A 19,096-nucleotide genomic window follows, 5' to 3' on the forward strand; every position below is an offset into this window, starting at 1 on the left:
TGTGCACTTTCAGCCCATATTATATATATAATTTTATTTCTGAACATGTTTTTGTAAACAGCTAAAATAACAAAACTTGTGTCACTGTCCAAATATTTCTGGCCCTAACTGTGTATATATATATATATATACGGTATATATATATATATATATATATATATATATATATATATATATAATGATCTGCACTGTCCCCATCTATATATATAATTGTCTAAGGTCCACTTCGTCTGTGTGTGTTTGTCACAGAAATCCTCCATCGCTGATTGCTCACGGCCGGCTGGGCGCGACCAATCAGCGACAGGCACAGTCTGGCCGCAAATTGGCCCCTTCCTACTCCCCTCCAGTCAGTGCCCCCTCCATACTCCCCTCCAGTCAGCGCCCACATAGCATTTTAGCAGTCCGTTAAACGGACTGCGTTACACCACGGCATAACGTGGTGTAACGCAGTCCGGTAACGCTGCCATTAACCCTGTAAGTGTGACCAACTTTTTACTATTGACGCTGCCTATGCAGCTGGACTGGATGGGCTGGATCCGGGGGCCGCCGAGAGGTGAGAATATAGCTATTTTTTATTTTAATTCTTTTTTTAACAGGGATATGGAGCCCACATTGCTATATACTACGTGGGATGTGTTATATACTGTGTGGGCTGTGTTATATACTGCGTGGGCTGTGTTATATACTGCGTGGGCTGTGTTATGTACTATGTCTCTGGTATATACTACATGGGCTGTGCTATATACTATGTGGCTGTGCAATATACTACGTGGCTGTGTTATATACTACGTGGGCTGTTATATACTGTGTAGGCTGTGTTATATACTGCGTGGGCTGTGTTATGTACTGTGTGGGCTGTGTTATGTACTATGTCTCTGTGCTATATACTACATGGGCTCTGCTATATACTACGTGGCTGTGCAATATACTACATGGCTGTGTTATATACTTCGTGGGCTGTGCTATGTACTACGTGGCTGTGCTATATACTACGTGGGCTGTTATATACTGCGTAGGCTGTGTTATATACTTCGTGGGCTGTGCTATATACTACGTGGCTGTGCTATATACTACGTGGCTGTGCTATATACTACGTGGCTGTGCTATATACTACGTGGCTGTGCTATATGCTACGTGGCTGTGCTATATGCTACTGGCTGTGCTATATACTACGTGGCTGTGCTATATACTACGTCGGCTGTGCTATATACTACATGGTCTGTGTTATATGCTACGTGGCCTGTGTTATATGCTATGTGGGCTGTTACATACTACATGGCTGTGCTATATACTATGTGGCTATGTTATATACTACGTGGGCTGTAATATACTATGTGGCTGTGCAATATTCTACGTGGCTGTGCTATATAGAATCATAGAATGGTAGAGTTGGAAGGGACCTCCTGGGTCATCTGGTCCAACCCCCTGCTCAAATCAGGATTCACTAAATCATCCCAGACAGATGTCTGTCCAGCCTCTGAAGACTTTCATTGACGGAGAACTCGCCACCTCTCGTGGCAGCCTGTTCCACTCATTGATCACCCTAACTGTCAAAAAGTTTTTTTCTAATATCTAATCTGTCTCCTCCCATTCAGTTTCATCCCATTACTTCTAGTCTTTCCTTGTACAAATGAGAATAATGATTATCCTTCTAGAATGTGACAGCCCTTGAGATATTTGTAGACAGCTATTAAGTCTCCTCTCAGTCTTCTTTTTTGCAAGCTGAACAATCCCAAATCCTGTAAACGTTCCTCATAGGACATGGTTTGCAGACCGGTCACCATTCCGGTCGCTCTTCTCTGGACTTGCTCCAGTTTGTTGATGTCTTTTTTTTAAATGTGGTGCCCAAAACTGGACACAGTATTCCAGGTGAGGTCTGACCAAAGAGGAGTAGAGGGCAATAATGACTTCACGTGATCTAGACTGTATGCTTCTGTTAATACATCCCAGAATTGCATTTGCCTTTTTTGCTGCTGCATAACACTGTTGACTCATGTTCAGTCTGTGATCTATTAATATACCCAAGTCTTTTTCATATGTGCTGTTGCTTAGCCCTATTCCTCCAATTCTGGATATGCTTTTTTCATTTTTATTGCCCAGATGTAGTACATCACAGTACAAAAACAGGGTGCGTGCTGCCGCATTTTCTTTTTACTATTCATGCTGTATAGGCAGCATGAATAGTAAAAAGTTGGTCACACAGGGTTAAGCGCTGACTGGAGGGGAGTACGGAGCGGGCACTGACTGCGGGGAGGAAGGAGCGGCCATTTTTCCGCCGGACTGTGCCCGTCGCTGATTGGTCGCGGCAGCCATGACAGGCAGCTGGCGAGACCAATCAGTGACTTGGATTCCATGACAGACAGAGGCCGCTACCAATGAATATCTGTGACAGACAGAAAGACAGACAAAGACGGAAGTGACCCTTAGACAATTATATAGTAGATTGCGAAGCTTTCTGCTTGCTCTCGGCATACAACCACTAATCATTTTTATTGCAGGTATTTGTATTTTTTGCATCCCAGAAACAGGAATTATATCTATGTGTTTTGTTATGCACTTAAAAAAAATTTTTTCTCCACAGCTGGGCCAAGCGCAATTACAAAGTTGGGCTAAGTGCAATCATTTAATAGGACAAGTGCAATTTGTATTTTTCTTTGGCATTTCTGTACTTTGACCTATTACTCACAGTAAACATTCTATTTTTTCCCCAAAAATTAAGTTCTGTTTTTCTATTGTAGCAAATGCTTATTTAATGCAATAAAATGCAAATTAATTATGTAAAGATCATACACTGTGATTTTCTTGTTTTTATTTTTAGATTCTGTCTCTCACAGTTGAAGTGTACCTTTGATAAAAAATTACAGACCTCTCCATTTTTTGTAGGTGGGAAAACTTGCAAAATCTGCAGTGTATCAAATACTTATTTTCTCCACTGTATATAATTAGCTGCCTGTTGCTCCCCTTATAATAATAATTAGTTGCCCTGTGCCCCCTGTATATATAGCGTGAGTAAAATAAGTATTGAACACGTCATTAATTTTCTGAGTAAATATATTTCTAAAGGTGCTATTAACATAAAAATTCTCACCAGAGGTCTGTAACAACCCATCCAATCCACACAGCCAAAGTAATCAAACCATAGATGTTCATAAATTAACTTACCGTATATACTCGAGTATAAGCCGAGATTTTCAGCCCACTTTTTTGGACTGAAAGTCCCCCTCTCGACTTATACTCGAGTCATACCCAGGGTCGGCAGGTGAGGGGTGCGGGGGCTGTCTAATTATACTCACCTACTCCTGGCGCAGTCCCTGCAGGTCCCTGGCTTCCCGGCGCCGACAGCTTCCTCCTGTACTGAGCGGTCACATGGTACCGCTCATTACAGTAATGAATATGCGGCTCTACCTCCCATAGAGGTGGAGCCGCATATTCATTACTGTAATGAGCGGTACCATGTGACCGCTCAGTACAGGAGGAAGCTGCCGGCGTCGGGAAGCCAGGGACTGCACAGCGCCAGGAGCAGGTGAGTATAACGGGGATGGGAGCGCAGCGCTGCGCGATATTCACCTCGTTCCGGTGCCGCTCCGTCTTCAGCAGTGACGCTCAGGTCAGAGGGCGTGGAGACGTGGTTAGTGCGTGCCCTCAGCCTGAACGTCAGTGCTGAAGATGGAGCGGCACCGGAACGAGGAGTGTTATGACCTGGTGGTCAGGACAATAATGGACCTGGTGGTTAAGAGCACACGGAATGACCTGATAGTTACTGATAATAAGGACGAGCTCTGGGACATGGGAACTCTGCTGACCGCAATCCCTAAACCTATCAAACACACTAGAAATAGCCGTGGATTGCGCCTAACGCTCCCTTTGCAACTCGGCACAGCCTAAGAAACTAGCTAGCCCTGAAGATAGAAAAATAAAGTCTACCTTGCCTCAGAGAAATTCCCCAAAGGAAAAGGCAGCCCCCCACATATAATGACTGTGAGTAGAGATGAAAATACAAACACAGAGATGAAATAGATTTAGCAAAGTGAGGCCCGACTTACTGAACAGACCAAGGATAGGAAAGGTTACTTTGTGGTCAGCAGAAAAACCTACAAAAAGACCACGCAGAGGGCGCAAAAAGACCCTCCGCACCGACTCACGGTGCGGAGGCGCTCCCTCTGCTTCCCAGAGCTTCCAGCAAGCAAGACAACAAATTAAATAGCAAGCTGGACAGAAAAATAGCAAACCAAAGAAATACAAGCTGGAACTTAGCTTCTGATGGGAAGACAGGTCACAAGAACGATCCAGGAGTGAACTAGACCAATACTGGAACATTGACAGGTGGCATGGAGCAAAGATCTAAGTGGAGTTAAATAGAGCAGCAGCTAACGAATTAACCTCGTCACCTGTGGAAGGAAACTCAGAAACACCCACCAGAGGAAGTCCATGGACAGAACCAGCCGAAGTACCATTCATGACCACAGGAGGGAGCCCGACAACAGAATTCACAACAGAGGAGCACGTGAATATTGAAAGTGCCGGGGGCCTGAGCGACGGAGAGTTGAGTATGGGATTTTTTTTTATCACAGCAAATGGGGCACGTGTCTGTATGGAGCATCTATGGGGCCATAACGTTTGTGCAGCACTATATGGGGCAAGTGTCTGTATGGGGCCATAACGTTTGTGCAGCATTATATGGCGTCATAACGTTTGTTCAGCACTACATGGGGCCATAACGTTTGTGCAGCACTATATGCGGCCATAACGTTTGTGCAGCACTATACAGGGCAAGTGTCTGTATAGGGCCTGTTATGACCTGGTGGTCAGGACAATAATGGACCTGGTGGTTAAGAGCACACGGAATGACCTGATAGTTACTGATAATAAGGACGAGCTCTGGGACGTGGGAACTCTGCTGACCGCAATCCCTAAACCTATCAAACACACTAGAAATAGCCGTGGATTGCGCCTAACGCTCCCTATGCAACTCGGCACAGCCTAAGAAACTAGCTAGCCCTGAAGATAGAAAAATAAAGCCTACCTTGCCTCAGAGAAATTCCCCAAAGGAAAAGGCAGCCCCCCACATATAATGACTGTGAGTAAAGATGAAAATACAAACACAGAGATGAAATAGATTTAGCAAAGTGAGGCCCGACTTACTGAACAGACCGAGGATAGGAAAGATTACTTTGCGGTCAGAACAAAAACCTACAAAAAGACCACGCAGAGGGCGCAAAAAGACCCTCCGCACCGACTCACGGTGCGGAGGCGCTCCCCCTGCGTCCCAGAGCTTCCAGCAAGCAAGACAACAAATTAAATAGCAAGCTGGACAGAAAAATAGCAAACCAAAGAAATACAAGCTGGAACTTAGCTTCTGATGGGAAGACAGGTCACAAGAACGATCCAGGAGTGAACAGACCAATACTGGAACATTGACAGGTGGCATGGAGCAAAGATCTAAGTGGAGTTAAATAGAGCAGTAGCTAACGAATTAACCTCGTCACCTGTGAAACTCAGAAACACCCACCAGAGGAAGTCCATGGACAGAACCAGCCGAAGTACCATTCATGACCACAGGAGGGAGCCCGACAACAGAATTCACAACAGGGGCCATAACGTTTGTGCAGCGCTATATGGGGCCATAACGTTTGTGCAGCACTATATGGGGCCATAACGTTTGTGCAGCACTATATGGGGCCATAACGTTTGTGTAGCACTATATGGGGCCATAACGTTTGTGCAGCACTATATGGGGTCATAAGGTTTGTGCAGCACTATATGGGTCAAGTGTCTATGTGAGGCCATAACTTTTGTGCAGCACTGTATGGGGCCATAACGTTTGTGCAGCACTATATGGGGCCATAACGTTTGTGCAGCACTATACGGGGCAAGTGTCTGTATGGGGCCATAACGTTTGTGCAGCGCTATATGGGGCCATAACATTTGTGCAGCACTATATGGGGCCATAACGTTTGTGCAGCACTATATGGGGCCATAACGTTTGTGCAGCACTATATGGGGCCATAACTTTTGTGCAGCACTATATGGGGCCATAACGTTTGTGCAGCACTGTATGGGGCCATAACGTTTGTGCAGCACTATATGGGCCAAGTGTCTCTGTGGGGCCATAACTTTTGTGCAGCACTGTATGGGGCCATAACGTTTGTGCAGCACTGTATGAGGCCATAACGTTTGTGCAGCACTATATGGGGCCATAACGTTTGAGCAGCACTATACGGGGCAAGTGTCTGTATGGGGCCATAACGTTTGTGCAGCGCTATATGGGGCCATAACGTTTGTGCAGCACTATATGGGGCCTAACGTTTGTGCAGCACTATGTGGGGCCATGATGTTTGTGCAGCACTATATGGGGCCATAACGTTTGTGCAGCACTATATGGGGCCATAACGTTTGTGCAGCACTGTATGGGGCCATAAAGTTTGTGCAGCACTATATGGGTTAAGTGTCTATGTGGGGCCATAACGTTTGTGCAGCACTGTATGGGGCCATAATGTTTGTGCAGCACTATATGGGGCAAGTGTCTGTATGGGGCCATAACGTTTGTGCAGCACTATATGGGGCCATAATGTTTGTGCAGCAATGTATGGGGCAAGTGTCTATATGGGGCCATAATGTTTGTGCAGTACTATATGGGGCAAGTGTATGTATGGGGTCATAATCAACGTTTGTGCAGCACTATATGGGGCAAATATCTTTATGGAGCATCTTATGGGGCCATAATCAGCATTTGTGCAGCATTATATTGGGCAAATATGTCTATGGAGCATCTTATGGGGCCATTATTAACCTTTATGCAGGATTATATGGGGCATATTTTCATATGGAGCATCTTATGGGGCCCATCATAAACTTTATGGAGCATTATATGGGGCTCCTGATTCAATATGGATATTCAAAAACACTTAACCTACTGATGTCTCAATTAATTTTACTTTTATTGGTATCTATTTTTACTTTTGACATTTACCGGTAGCTGCTGCATTTCCCACCCTAGGCTTATACTCGAGTCATTAAGTTTTCCCAGTTTTTTTGTGGCAAAATTAGGGGGGTCGGCTTATACTCGAGTATATACGGTATATGTAATAATATGAAATGACACATGGAAAAGTATTGAACACATGAAGAAAGAGAGGTGCAAAAAGCAATGAAAAGTCATGACACCAGCTGAAATCTATCAGTAATTAGAAAGCAATTCTGCCACTTAGTGAAAAATGATATCAGTTGGTTCAACTGATGACCTATAAAAAGGTGTCTCATTACCAAGGTGATACCTAAGAAACATCTCATGATGGGTAAAACCAGTAAGCCGTCTCAAGACCTTCGCAACATTATTGTTGGAAAACAATACTGATGGCGTTGGTTACAGAGGAATTTCTAAACTATTGAAAGTTTCAGTGAGCTCAGTTGCTGCCATAATCCAGAAGTGAAAAGAACATCATGTTGTCTTAAACCGTATATGTCGAGGTGCTCCCCGTAAGATTTCAGACACAGGAGTGAAAATCATTATTAGGCTGCCATCACACTAGCAGTATTTGGTCAGTATTTTACATCAGTATTTGTAAGCCAAAACTAGGAGTGGAATAATTAGAGGAAAAGTATAATAGAAACATATGCACCACTTCTGCATTTATCACCCACTCCTGGTTTTGGCTTACAAATACTGATGTAAAATACTGACCAAATACTGCTAGTGTGACGGCAGCCTTAGAAGGGTTGTACAAGAGCCAAGGATCACCTATGAAGAGCTACAACTAAACCTGAAATCAGCAGGTACAATTGTTTCAAAGAAAACTATAAGTAATGCACTCAACCTCCATGGCCTGTTTGCATGCTTGCCACACATCCTCTGTATGTACTCATTACACAAGAATTCATTGCTGAATAAAGAAAATGTTAAAGCGCGTTTAAAGTTTGCTCAACAACATTTAGACAAGCCTGTGAAATAAAGGTAGAATGTACAGTCATGGCCAAAATTTTTGAGAATGACACAAAAATTATATTTTCACATGATCTGCTGCCCTCTGGTTTTTATAAGTGTTTGTCTGATGTTTATATCACATACAGAAATATAATTGCAATCATATTATGAGTACCAATAGGTTATATTGACAGTTAGAATGAGTTAACTGTTGTGAATTCTGTGGCAGAGCTCCCTCCTGTGGTCACAAGTGGTACTTCGGCTGTTTCTCTCTATGAGCTTCCGTTGGTGGAGGAGAGTGGTACTGCGGCTTCTGAGTTTCCTTCCTCAGGTGATGTGGTGAAGTCGTTAGGTGCTGCTCTATTTAACTCCACCTAGTGCTTTGATCCTGGCCTCCAGTCAATGTTCTAGTATTGGACTTGTTTCCTCCTGGATCGTTCCTGTGGCCTGCTGCTCTGCATAGCTAAGATCCGCTTTTGTTATTTTTTCTGTTTTCTCTGTCCGGCTTGCATATTTGGTTTTTCTTGCTTGCTGGAAGCTCTGTGACGCAGAGGGTGTACCTCCGTGCCGTTAGTCGGTACGGAGGGTCTTTTTGCCCCCTATGCGTGGTTGTTTGTAGGGTTTTGTGTTGACCGCAAAGTTACCTTTCCTATCCTCGCTCTGTTCAGAAAGTTGGGCCTCACTTTGCTAAATCTATTTCATCTCTACGTTTGTCTTTTCATCTTACTCACAATCATTATATGTGGGGGGCTGCCTTTTCCTTTGGGGTATTTCTCTGAGGCAAGGTAGGCTTATTTTCTATCTTCAGGCTAGCTAGTTTCTTAGGCTGTGCCGAGTTGCATAGGGAGCGTTAGGCGCAATCCACGGCTGCCTCTAGTGTAGTTGGAGAGGATTAGGGATTGCAGTCAGCAGAGTTTCCACGTCTCAGAGCTCGTTCTATGTTTTTGGGTTATTGTCAGATCACTGTATGTGCTCTGACTTCTATGTCCATTGTGGTACTGAATTACCTGATCATAACAGTACTGGAGGCCAAGAGTACTAATGATTCTCAATAGAGGGAAAAAAGAAGTTCTGAGACCATTTTTTTTTCTCTGCACTGTGTTTTGCCTTTCTTTTCCCCTAGACATTTGGGTGATTCAGTACACAGGTGTAGCGATGGACATTAAAGGTCTGTCTTCATGTGTGGATCAGCTCACGGCAAGAGTACAAAAGATTCAAGACACTATTGATCAGAAATCTATGTTAGAACCTAGAATACCTATTCCTGATTTGTTTTTTGGAGATAGAACTAAGTTTCTGAGTTTCAAAAATAATTGTAAACTATTTCTGGCTTTGAAACCTCGCTCCTCTGGTGACCCAGTTCAACAAGTTAGGATCATTATTTCTTTTTTACGTGGCGACCCTCAGGACTGGGCATTTTCTCTTGCGCCAGGAGATCCTGCATTATGTAATATTGATGCGTTTTTCCTGGCGCTCGGATTGCTGTACGATGAACCTAATTCGGTGGATCAGGCAGAGAAGAATTTGCTGGCTCTGTGTCAGGGTCAGGATGAGATAGAGGTATATTGTCAGAAATTTAGAAAGTGGTCCGTACTCACTCAATGGAATGAAGTTGCGCTCGCAGCTATTTTCAGAAAGGGTCTCTCTGAAGCCCTTAAGGATGTCATGGTGGGATTTCCTATGCCTGCTGGTCTGAATGAATCTATGTCTTTGGCCATTCAGATCGGTCGACGCTTGCGTGAGCTTAAATCTGTGCACCATTTGGCGGTATTATCTGAGCATAAACCTGAGCCTATGCAGTGCGATAGGACTTTGACCAGAGTTGAACGGCAAGAACACAGACGTCAGAATGGGCTGTGTTTCTACTGTGGTGATTCCACTCATGCTATCTCTGATTGTCCTAAGCGCACTAAGCGGTTCGCCACCATTGGTACGGTACAGTCAAAATTTCTTTTGTCCGTTACCTTGATCTGCTCTTTGTCATCTTAATCTGTCATGGCATTTGTGGATTCAGGCGCTGCCCTGAATTTGATGGACTTGGAGTATGCTAGGCGTTGTGGGTTTTTCTTGGAGCCCTTGCAGTGTCCTATTCCATTGAGAGGAATTGATGCTACGCCTTTGGCCAAGAATAAGCCTCAGTACTGGACCCAGCTGACCATGTGCATGGCTCCTGCACATCAGAAGGTTATTCGCTTTCTGGTGTTGCATAATCTGCATGATGTGGTCGTGTTGGGGTTGCCATGGCTACAAGTCCATAATCCAGTATTAGATTGGAAATCCATGTCTGTGTCCAGCTGGGGTTGTCAGGGGGTACATGGTGATGTCCCATTTCTGTCTATTTCGTCATCCACCCCTTCTGAGGTCCCAGAGTTCTTGTCTGATTACCGGGATGTATTTGATGAGCCCAAGTCCGATGCCCTACCTCCGCATAGGAATTGTGATTGTGCTATCGATTTGATTCCTGGTGGTAAATTCCCAAAAGGTCGACTGTTTAATTTATCTGTGCCTGAGCACGCCGCTATGCGGAGTTACGTGAAGGAGTCCTTGGAGAAGGGGCATATTCGCCCGTCATCGTCACCATTAGGAGCGGGGTTCTTTTTTGTGGCCAAGAAGGATCGTTCGCTGAGACCTTGTATAGATTACCGCCTTCTAAATAAGATCACAGTTAAATTTCAGTACCCCTTGCCGTTCTTATCTGATTTGTTTGCTCGGATTAAGGGGGCTAGTTGGTTCACCAAGATAGATCTTCGTGGTGCGTATAATCTTGTGCGTATTAAGCGAGGCGATGAATGGAAAACTGCATTTAATACGCCCGAGGGTCATTTTGAGTACCTAGTAATGCCATTCGGACTTGCCAATGCTCCATCAGTGTTTCAGTCCTTTATGCATGACATCTTCCGAGAGTACCTGGATAAATTCCTGATTGTATACTTGGATGATATTTTGATCTTCTCGGATGATTGGGAGTCTCATGTGAAGCAGGTCAGAACGGTGTTTCAGGTCCTGCGTGCTAATTCTTTGTTTGTGAAGGGATCAAAGTGTCTCTTTGGTGTTCAGAAGGTTTCATTTTTGGGGTTCATTTTTTCCCCTTCTACTATCGAGATGGACCCTGTTAAGGTCCAAGCCATCCATGATTGGACTCAGCCGACATCTCTGAAAAGTCTGCAAAAGTTCCTGGGCTTTGCTAATTTTTATCGTCGCTTCATCTGCAATTTTTCTAGTATTGCTAAACCATTGACCGATTTGACCAAGAAGGGTGCTGATGTGGTCAATTGGTCTTCTGCTGCTGTGGAAGCTTTTCAAGAGTTGAAGCGTCGTTTTTCTTCTGCCCCTGTGTTGTGTCAACCAGATGTTTCGCTTCCATTCCAGGTCGAGGTTGATGCTTCTGAGATTGGAGCGGGGGCTGTTTTGTCGCAGAGAAGTTCTGATTGCTCGGTGATGAAACCATGCGCCTTCTTTTCCAGGAAGTTTTCGCCTGCTGAGCGAAATTATGATGTTGGCAATCGAGAGTTGCTGGCCGTGAAGTGGGCATTCGAGGAGTGGCGTCATTGGCTTGAAGGATCTAAGCATCGCGTGGTGGTCTTGACTGATCACAAGAACTTGACTTATCTCGAGTCTGCCAAGCGGTTGAATCCTAGACAGGCTCGTTGGTCGCTGTTTTTTGCCCGTTTTGACTTTGTGGTTTCGTACCTTCCGGGCTCTAAAAATGTGAAGGCGGATGCCCTGTCTAGGAGTTTTGTGCCCGACTCTCCGGGTTTATCTGAGCCGGCGGGTATTCTCAAAGAGGGAGTAATTGTGTCTGCCATCTCCCCTGATTTGCGGCGGGTGCTGCAAAAATTTCAGGCTAATAAACCTGATCGTTGCCCGGCGGAGAAACTGTTTGTCCCTGATAGGTGGACGAATAAAGTTATCTCTGAGTTTCATTGTTCGGTGTTGGCTGGCCATCCTGGAATCTTTGGTACCAGAGAGTTAGTGGCTAGATCCTTTTGGTGGCCATCTCTGTCGCGGGATGTGCGTTCTTTTGTGCAGTCCTGTGGGATTTGTGCTCGGGCTAAGCCCTGCTGTTCTCGTGCCAGTGGGTTGCTTTTGCCCTTGCCGGTCCCGAAGAGGCCTTGGACACATATCTCTATGGATTTTATTTCAGATCTTCCCGTCTCAAAAAATGTCAGTCATTTGGGTGGTTTGTGATCGCTTCTCTAAGATGGTCCATTTGGTACACTTGTCTAAATTACCTTCCTCCTCTGATTTGGTGCCATTGTTCTTCCAGCATGTGGTTCGTTTACATGGCATTCCAGAGAATATCGTTTCTGACAAAGGTTCCCAGTTTGTTTCGAGGTTTTGGCGAGCCTTTTGTGCAAGGATGGGCATTGACTTGTCTTTTTCCTTGGCTTTCCATCCTCAGACTAATGGCCAGACTGAACGAACCAATCAGACCTTGGAAACATATCTGAGATGCTTTGTTTCTGCTGATCAGGATGACTGGGTGTCCTTTTTGCCTTTTGGCTGAGTTCGCCCTTAATAATCGGGCCAGCTCGGCTACCTTGGTTTCGCCGTTTTTCTGCAACTCTGGGTTCCATCCTCATTTCTCTTCAGGGCAGGTTGAGTCTTCGGACTGTCCTGGTGTGGATACTGTGGTGGACAGGTTGCAGCAGATTTGGACTCATGTAGTGGACAATTTGACCTTGTCCCAGGAGAAGGCTCAACGTTTCGCTAATCGCAGACGCTGTGTGGGTCCCCGACTTCGTGTTGGGGAATTGGTTTGGTTGTCTTCTCGTCATATTCCTATGAAGGTTTCCTCTCCTAAGTTTAAACCTCGTTTCATTGGTCCGTATAGGATTTCTGAGGTTCTTAATCCTGTGTCTTTTCGTTTGACCCTTCCAGATTCTTTTTCCATCCATAACGTATTCCATAGGTCATTGTTGCGGAGATACGTGGCACCTATGGTTCCATCTGTTGATCCTCCTGCCCCGGTTTTGGTGGAGGGGGAGTTGGAGTATATTGTGGAGAAGATTTTGGATTCTCGTGTTTCAAGACGGAAACTCCAGTATCTGGTTAAGTGGAAGGGTTATGCTCAGGAAGATAATTCCTGGGTCTTTGCCTCTGATGTCCATGCTCCCCGATCTTGTTCGTGCCTTTCATATGGCTCATCCTGGTCGTCCTGGGGGCTCTGGTGAGGGTTCGGTGACCCCTCCTCAAGGGGGGGGTACTGTTGTGAATTCTGTGGCAGAGCTCCCTCCTGTGGTCACAAGTGGTACTTCGGCTGTTTCTCTCTATGAGCTTCCGTTGGTGGAGGAGAGTGGTACTGCGGCTTCTGAGTTTCCTTCCTCAGGTGATGTGGTGAAGTCGTTTGGTGCTGCTCTATTTAACTCCACCTAGTGCTTTGATCCTGGCCTCCAGTCAATGTTCTAGTATTGGACTTGTTTCCTCCTGGATCGTTCCTGTGGCCTGCTGCTCTGCATAGCTAAGTTCCGCTTTTGTTATATTGTTTTTTGTTTTTTCTGTCCAGCTTGCATATTTGGTTTTTCTTGCTTGCTGGAAGCTCTGTGACGCAGAGGGTGTACCTCCGTGCTGTTAGTCGGTACGGAGGGTCTTTTTGCCCCCTTTGCGTGGTTGTTTGTAGGGTTTTGTGTTGACCGCAAAGTTACCTTTCCTATCCTCGCTCTGTTCAGAAAGTCGGGCCTCACTTTGCTAAATCTATTTCATCTCTACGTTTGTCTTTTCATCTTACTCACAGTCATTATATGTGGGGGGGCTGCCTTTTCCTTTGGGGTATTTCTCTGAGGCAAGGTAGGCTTATTTTCTATCTTCAGGCTAGTTAGTTTCTCAGGCTGTGCCGAGTTGCATAGGGAGCGTTAGGCGCAATCCACGGCTGCCTCTAGTGTGGTTGGAGAGGATTAGGGATTGCGGTCAGCAGAGTTCCCACGTCTCAGAGCTCGTTCTATGTTTTTGGGTTATTGTCAGATCACTGTATGTGCTCTGACTTCTATGTCCATTGTGGTACTGAATTACCTGATCATAACAGTTAACGCAGCAAGTCAATATTTGCAGTGTTGACCCTTCTTCTTCAAGACCTCTGCAATTCTCCCTGGCATGCTCTCAATCAACCTCTGGACCAAATCCTGACTGATAGCAGTCCATTCTTGCATAATCAATGCTTGGTTTTTGTTTGTCCACCCGTCTCTTGATGATTGACCACAAGTTCTCAATGGGATTAAGATCTGGGGAGTTTCCAGGCCATGGACCCAAAATCTCTATGTTTTGTTCCATGAGCCATTTAGTTATCACCTTTGCTTTATGGCAAGGTGCTCCATCATGCTGGAAAATGCATTGTTGGGCGTCAAACTGCTCTTGGATGGTTGGGAGAAGTTGCTCTTGGAGGACATTCTGGTACCATTCTTTATTCATGGCTGTGTTTTTAAGCAAGACTGTGAGTGAGCCGATTCCGTTGACTGAGAAGCAACACCACACATGAATGGTTTCAGGATGCTTTACAGTTGGCATGAGACAAGACTGGTGGTAGCGCTCACCTCTTCTTCTCCGAATAAGCTGTTTTCCAGATGTCCCAAACAATCGAAAAGGGGATTCATCAGAGAAAATGACTTTGCCCCAGTCCTCAGCAGTCCACTCCCTGTACCTTTTGCAGAATATCAGTCGGTCCCTGATGTTTTTTCTGGAGAGAAGTGGCTTCTTTGCTGCCCTCCTTGAAACCAGGCCTTGCTCAAAGAGTCTCCGCAGTCTCACAGTGCGTGCAGAAGCACTCACACCAGCCTGCTGCCATTCCTGAGCAAGCTCGGCACTGCTGGTAGTCCGATCCCGCAGCTGAAACAGTTTTAAGATACGGTCCTGGCGCTTGCTGGTCGTTCTTGGGCACCCTGGAGCCTTTTTGACAACAATGGAAGCTCTCTCCTTGAAGTTCTTGATGATGCGATAGATTGTTAACTGAGGTGCAATCTTTGTAGCTGCGATACTCTTCCCTGTTAGGCCATTTTTGTGCAGTGCAATGATGGTTGCACGTGTTTCTTTAGAGATAATCATGGTTAACTGAAGAGAAACAATGATACCAAGCACCAGCCTCCTTTTAAAGTGTCCAGTGATGTCATTCTTACTTAATCATGACTGATTGATCGCCAGCCCTGTCCTCATCAACACCCACACCTGTGTTAATGGATCAATCACTAAAACGATGTTAGCTGCTCCTTTTAAGGCAGGACTGCAATGATGTTGAAATGTGTTTTGGGGTTAAAGTTCATTTTCTGGGCAAATATTGACTTTGCAAGTACAGTAATTGCTGTTAAGCTGATCACTCTGACATTCAGGAGTATATGCAAATTGCCAATAGAAAAAAATGAAGCAGTAGACTTTGGAAAAATTAATATTTGTCTCATTCTCAAAATTTTTGTCCATGACTGTAGTCTGGACAGATATGACCCAAATTGAACTCTTTGGATACCATAATACACACCATGTTTGGAGGCCAAAGGGCATTATAAGTCACCCCAATAACACCATACCCACATTATATTGTGCAAATATGTCATAAGTGACCCTATCTGACATCTATTCCAGCCAATTTTGCACTTCAACAGACATCCTACCTCATTCGCTGACATAGGTTATGCGAAATGTGAGAATTGCTACATTATGCAGGGTTTGTATTAAGGCATTTATTTACTAGTTGATAGCACTTTTCTATATTACTAGATGGCAGCCCGATTCTAAAGAATCGGGAGTCTAGAATCCATATATACTTTATTTATTCAAATGTAAGAATAATACAATTAATAAATAATAGTAAGAAAGAACAAAAAATGGCTGCACTCACCAGCTCTTGACAATTCTTGTTATTTAAGGTACAGTTACACAGGATCCATGAACATGCTTATGAGGGGAGGGATGAAAGACATCAGACTTGGCACGCTGTTTGCGCTTACGTGCGGCATCGGCGGCTTTTCGCTCTGCATCATTACCATACTTTATATCAGACCTGATCTTACGTGCGCCATCATAAGCTTTGGACTCTGTGTCATTAGTATACTTAACAGTGTCCATGCGCTTGCATCTATCCTCTGTACTCTTGTTAGCACGCTGTTTGCGCTTACGTGCGGCATCGGCGTCTTTTTGCTCTGCATTATTAGTATACTTTCTATCAGACCTAATCTTATGTGCGCCATCAGCAGCTTTGGGCTCTGTGTCATTAGTATCCTTACTATTAGAGCTCATGTTGGCTAAGCTAAACAGCTTTAAGCGTGGTGGTGGCAAACAACAGGTTAATAAGAGGCAGTGTCAGGTAGTAGGAAAATAGCCAGTTAATAATAGGCAATAGTTCTTTGCAGGAATGCAGATATTAATAAATAGGCAGTTTATATTGCAGAGAAATTGCTGGGCAATAATGGACAATGTCCTTATGTGGCAAATAATAGAGCAATATACCCAATGTGGCAAAGAAGAGGTTAATAAACGGCAGTCTCTCAGTATAACAGTCAGTGAATAATAGGCAGTATATGGGGAAAACACCAAACAAAAGTTCAAAATTGGTGTGAAAATGTCACTGAACCACTTCACAACTAAATATATATAGTTTTGGTAAATGGTATTATCATTTTTTTGACGAAATTCGGCAGGAGCTTGAAGAGCAACGTCACTGGACCCGCCTCCACGCAGTAGAAACTTGCTGTGAGGTAAAAATTCAAAAATCACACCAAAATGGCGGGCGGAGTGTGTCACAGTACGGCACGTTTCTGATTGGTCGCTCGCAGCAGGCGGCAACCAATCAGACACTGGACACTGTTGACGTCACTTATCTCCGGATATTAGCTCCGGACATTAGCTCCGAACATTAGCTCCGGACATTAGCTCCGGACATTAGCTCCGGACATTAGCTCCGAACATTAGCAGGAAGTAGTATTCTAGGCAATTATATATATAGATTAGTTCACGCTCATTTTCTACTTATTGCTGGTCACTACTGTTATAGTGCAGAGTATATATTATTGTTTTTAGAGCATCTATTTAGTATTTATATCATACATTTCATTCATCATTCTGTTTAGGAAATATTATTTATTTCTCTGCATTTTTTTTTTTACCTTTTGGAATTATAAAATTAATTCAATGTTCTCCTGTTCTCCCTTGTTTTTTTAACAATGGCTTGACTTTTGCGTTATTTTTAAAGCCAGTTGTATTTAATAAAGATACATTTTCTGTTCTTTTTTTGTGTTTATATTCTTTAATCATGATCGGGGAGCATTATTATAGTATATTATCATTCCTGGTATAACTTGATTTTGTGTTTCTTGAGATATTTTGTCATTATTTTTGCATTTCCTCCTAAGATTGATTGTATATTTATGGTATCATACAGAACATTACTAATAGAATCAAAGAGAGAGCTCATTTGTAATTTACACTTTTATTTATCAATCACTCAATTTTGCTACTCTGATAGAAGTAGAATTTTACATTTCTCCTCTACCCACACTCTCTCAATTATCCCACTTGTCAGTATTTCCTGCTCCTCTGAGCTGGTGTCTGCTGCCCAGTTATGTGACTTTAGCTAACGACTCCCTGCACCACCATTAACTAGACATTCCCAGGGAGCTGGATACAGGATAAAAACGTATATTACAGCATATAACTAACCGTAGTTTCATAGATTATTACAGCACTCTATATTCCAGTCTCTCCACACAGTTACACTTTGCAGCAGACATAATGATAGGAGTATGACACTGAGACTTACCAGCTACGAAGCTGATGAGGTTGAAGATTATGATCCCAGTGTTCAGGGGGAACATTTGGAATAGGAATAATGTGAGCTCCATATTAGTTGTCTAATAACAGATGATAGAACATTTTTAGTTCCTAACTACATTTCCTGCCCTGCCCTAAGCAGTCCTTACTCCTTACTTTCACTTTTTCTTTTAGAAGGAAAATAAATAAAAATTCCGAGATAGTTTCTATGGGCCCCAAAGACTGCTTTACTGTAAGACAGGTTTCCTTAATCTTCCCTATTTTTACCAAAGTTGAGTACACAGTATACGTCAGATTTGCTAAGTGATCAGAGGATGACATTTAGGGGCAGATTTATCAAAACTGAAAGAAGAACGGTCTTTCTGCCCTTAGTAACCAATCACAGCAAAGCTTTGTTTTTCTAGAAATATTTAAGAAATGAATGCTGAGCTCTTTGTTTTAAGCAGTTTATAGGCAGTTCTGATAACAGGCCTTTAGATTTCAGTTTTCTAGTGGATGTGCTGTGGCTGTGTAGCACATCCACACAAGATTTAGCCCCATCCTTATTCAGTGGAAATGACTTCTTTCACATGCACAGGATGTGAATTGTCGGCAGATTTGGTTCAGAGTCAGTGATTCAGTGTCAAATCTGACACTTGTGAACGCTGAGTACATACCCTGTAATCTGCCCCCAAAAATCTATTGCTAAGATAACTGTTGGTGGGCTATAGACTAACGTATTCTTGTATTGGCGCTTTGTGGGGGGTAGCTGGCATTGGAGAGGTCATGTGTCCTGAGAGAGCATTTTAGTCTGTTATTATAGATTGATAATCGCTGTCCTCAGCCTGTTTTCAAAGAACTGACATGAGAGAGGTTCAATACAGAGCATGTCAGTGCTCCACATTACACCTTGGGGAACGCAGTCTGTTTGAAGAATAGAAGACAGGGTGGATAGACTCCCAGCTGTGACTGTCAGAAATATGTGAAAAAAAGCACTTTTCAGCTGGGTGTTAAAAGAAAAAAAACAACAACATTTTAGTAACAAAACACGAGCAAGATATATAAAACGTTAAAATTAAGTAGGAAGAACTAATTGCTCAAAGTGGACAACCATTTTTTATATTAGATATTTACCAGTGTCCTCCATGGTTATTCCAAACAAAGTGTGATGAGCAATCACTGATTGTTATGCCACGGGACCACTGCAGCCAATGTCATGTGAGCCCTGGGAGACTAGGCAACGACATCACTGGAATGGTGTTACGCCGTCACCGCCGCCTTCTCGGGTGCCCTTTCATACTTACCGCTCCACGGCCCGGCGCGGTCCCGCTCCTTCTTTGGCGTCTTCTCTTCTGCTCGCGCAGCCGGCCTCTGCTTCTGGTCGGGTGCGCGCGCGCACTGGATTTCATGGCGCACGCGCACCCTCATCTCTTTGATTCATGGCGC

General features: G+C 44.0%; 1 gene segment (V, D, J or C); it reads right to left on the bottom strand.

Annotated features, from left to right (window-relative positions):
• The window catches only part of LOC138648730 (Ig gamma-2A chain C region-like), a 47,272-nt gene extending 29,438 nt beyond the window's left edge, over window positions 1-17,834 (bottom strand). Inside the window, 1 exon segment of the C gene segment in view lies at window positions 17,661-17,834. Within this exon segment, the coding sequence occupies window positions 17,661-17,742 (82 nt within the window).
• Between the last annotated feature and the right edge of the window lie 1,262 nt (window positions 17,835-19,096).

This window comes from Ranitomeya imitator, chromosome 9 (assembly GCF_032444005.1).
Source record: "Ranitomeya imitator isolate aRanImi1 chromosome 9, aRanImi1.pri, whole genome shotgun sequence".
In the NCBI taxonomy this organism is placed as follows: domain Eukaryota; kingdom Metazoa; phylum Chordata; class Amphibia; order Anura; family Dendrobatidae; genus Ranitomeya; species Ranitomeya imitator.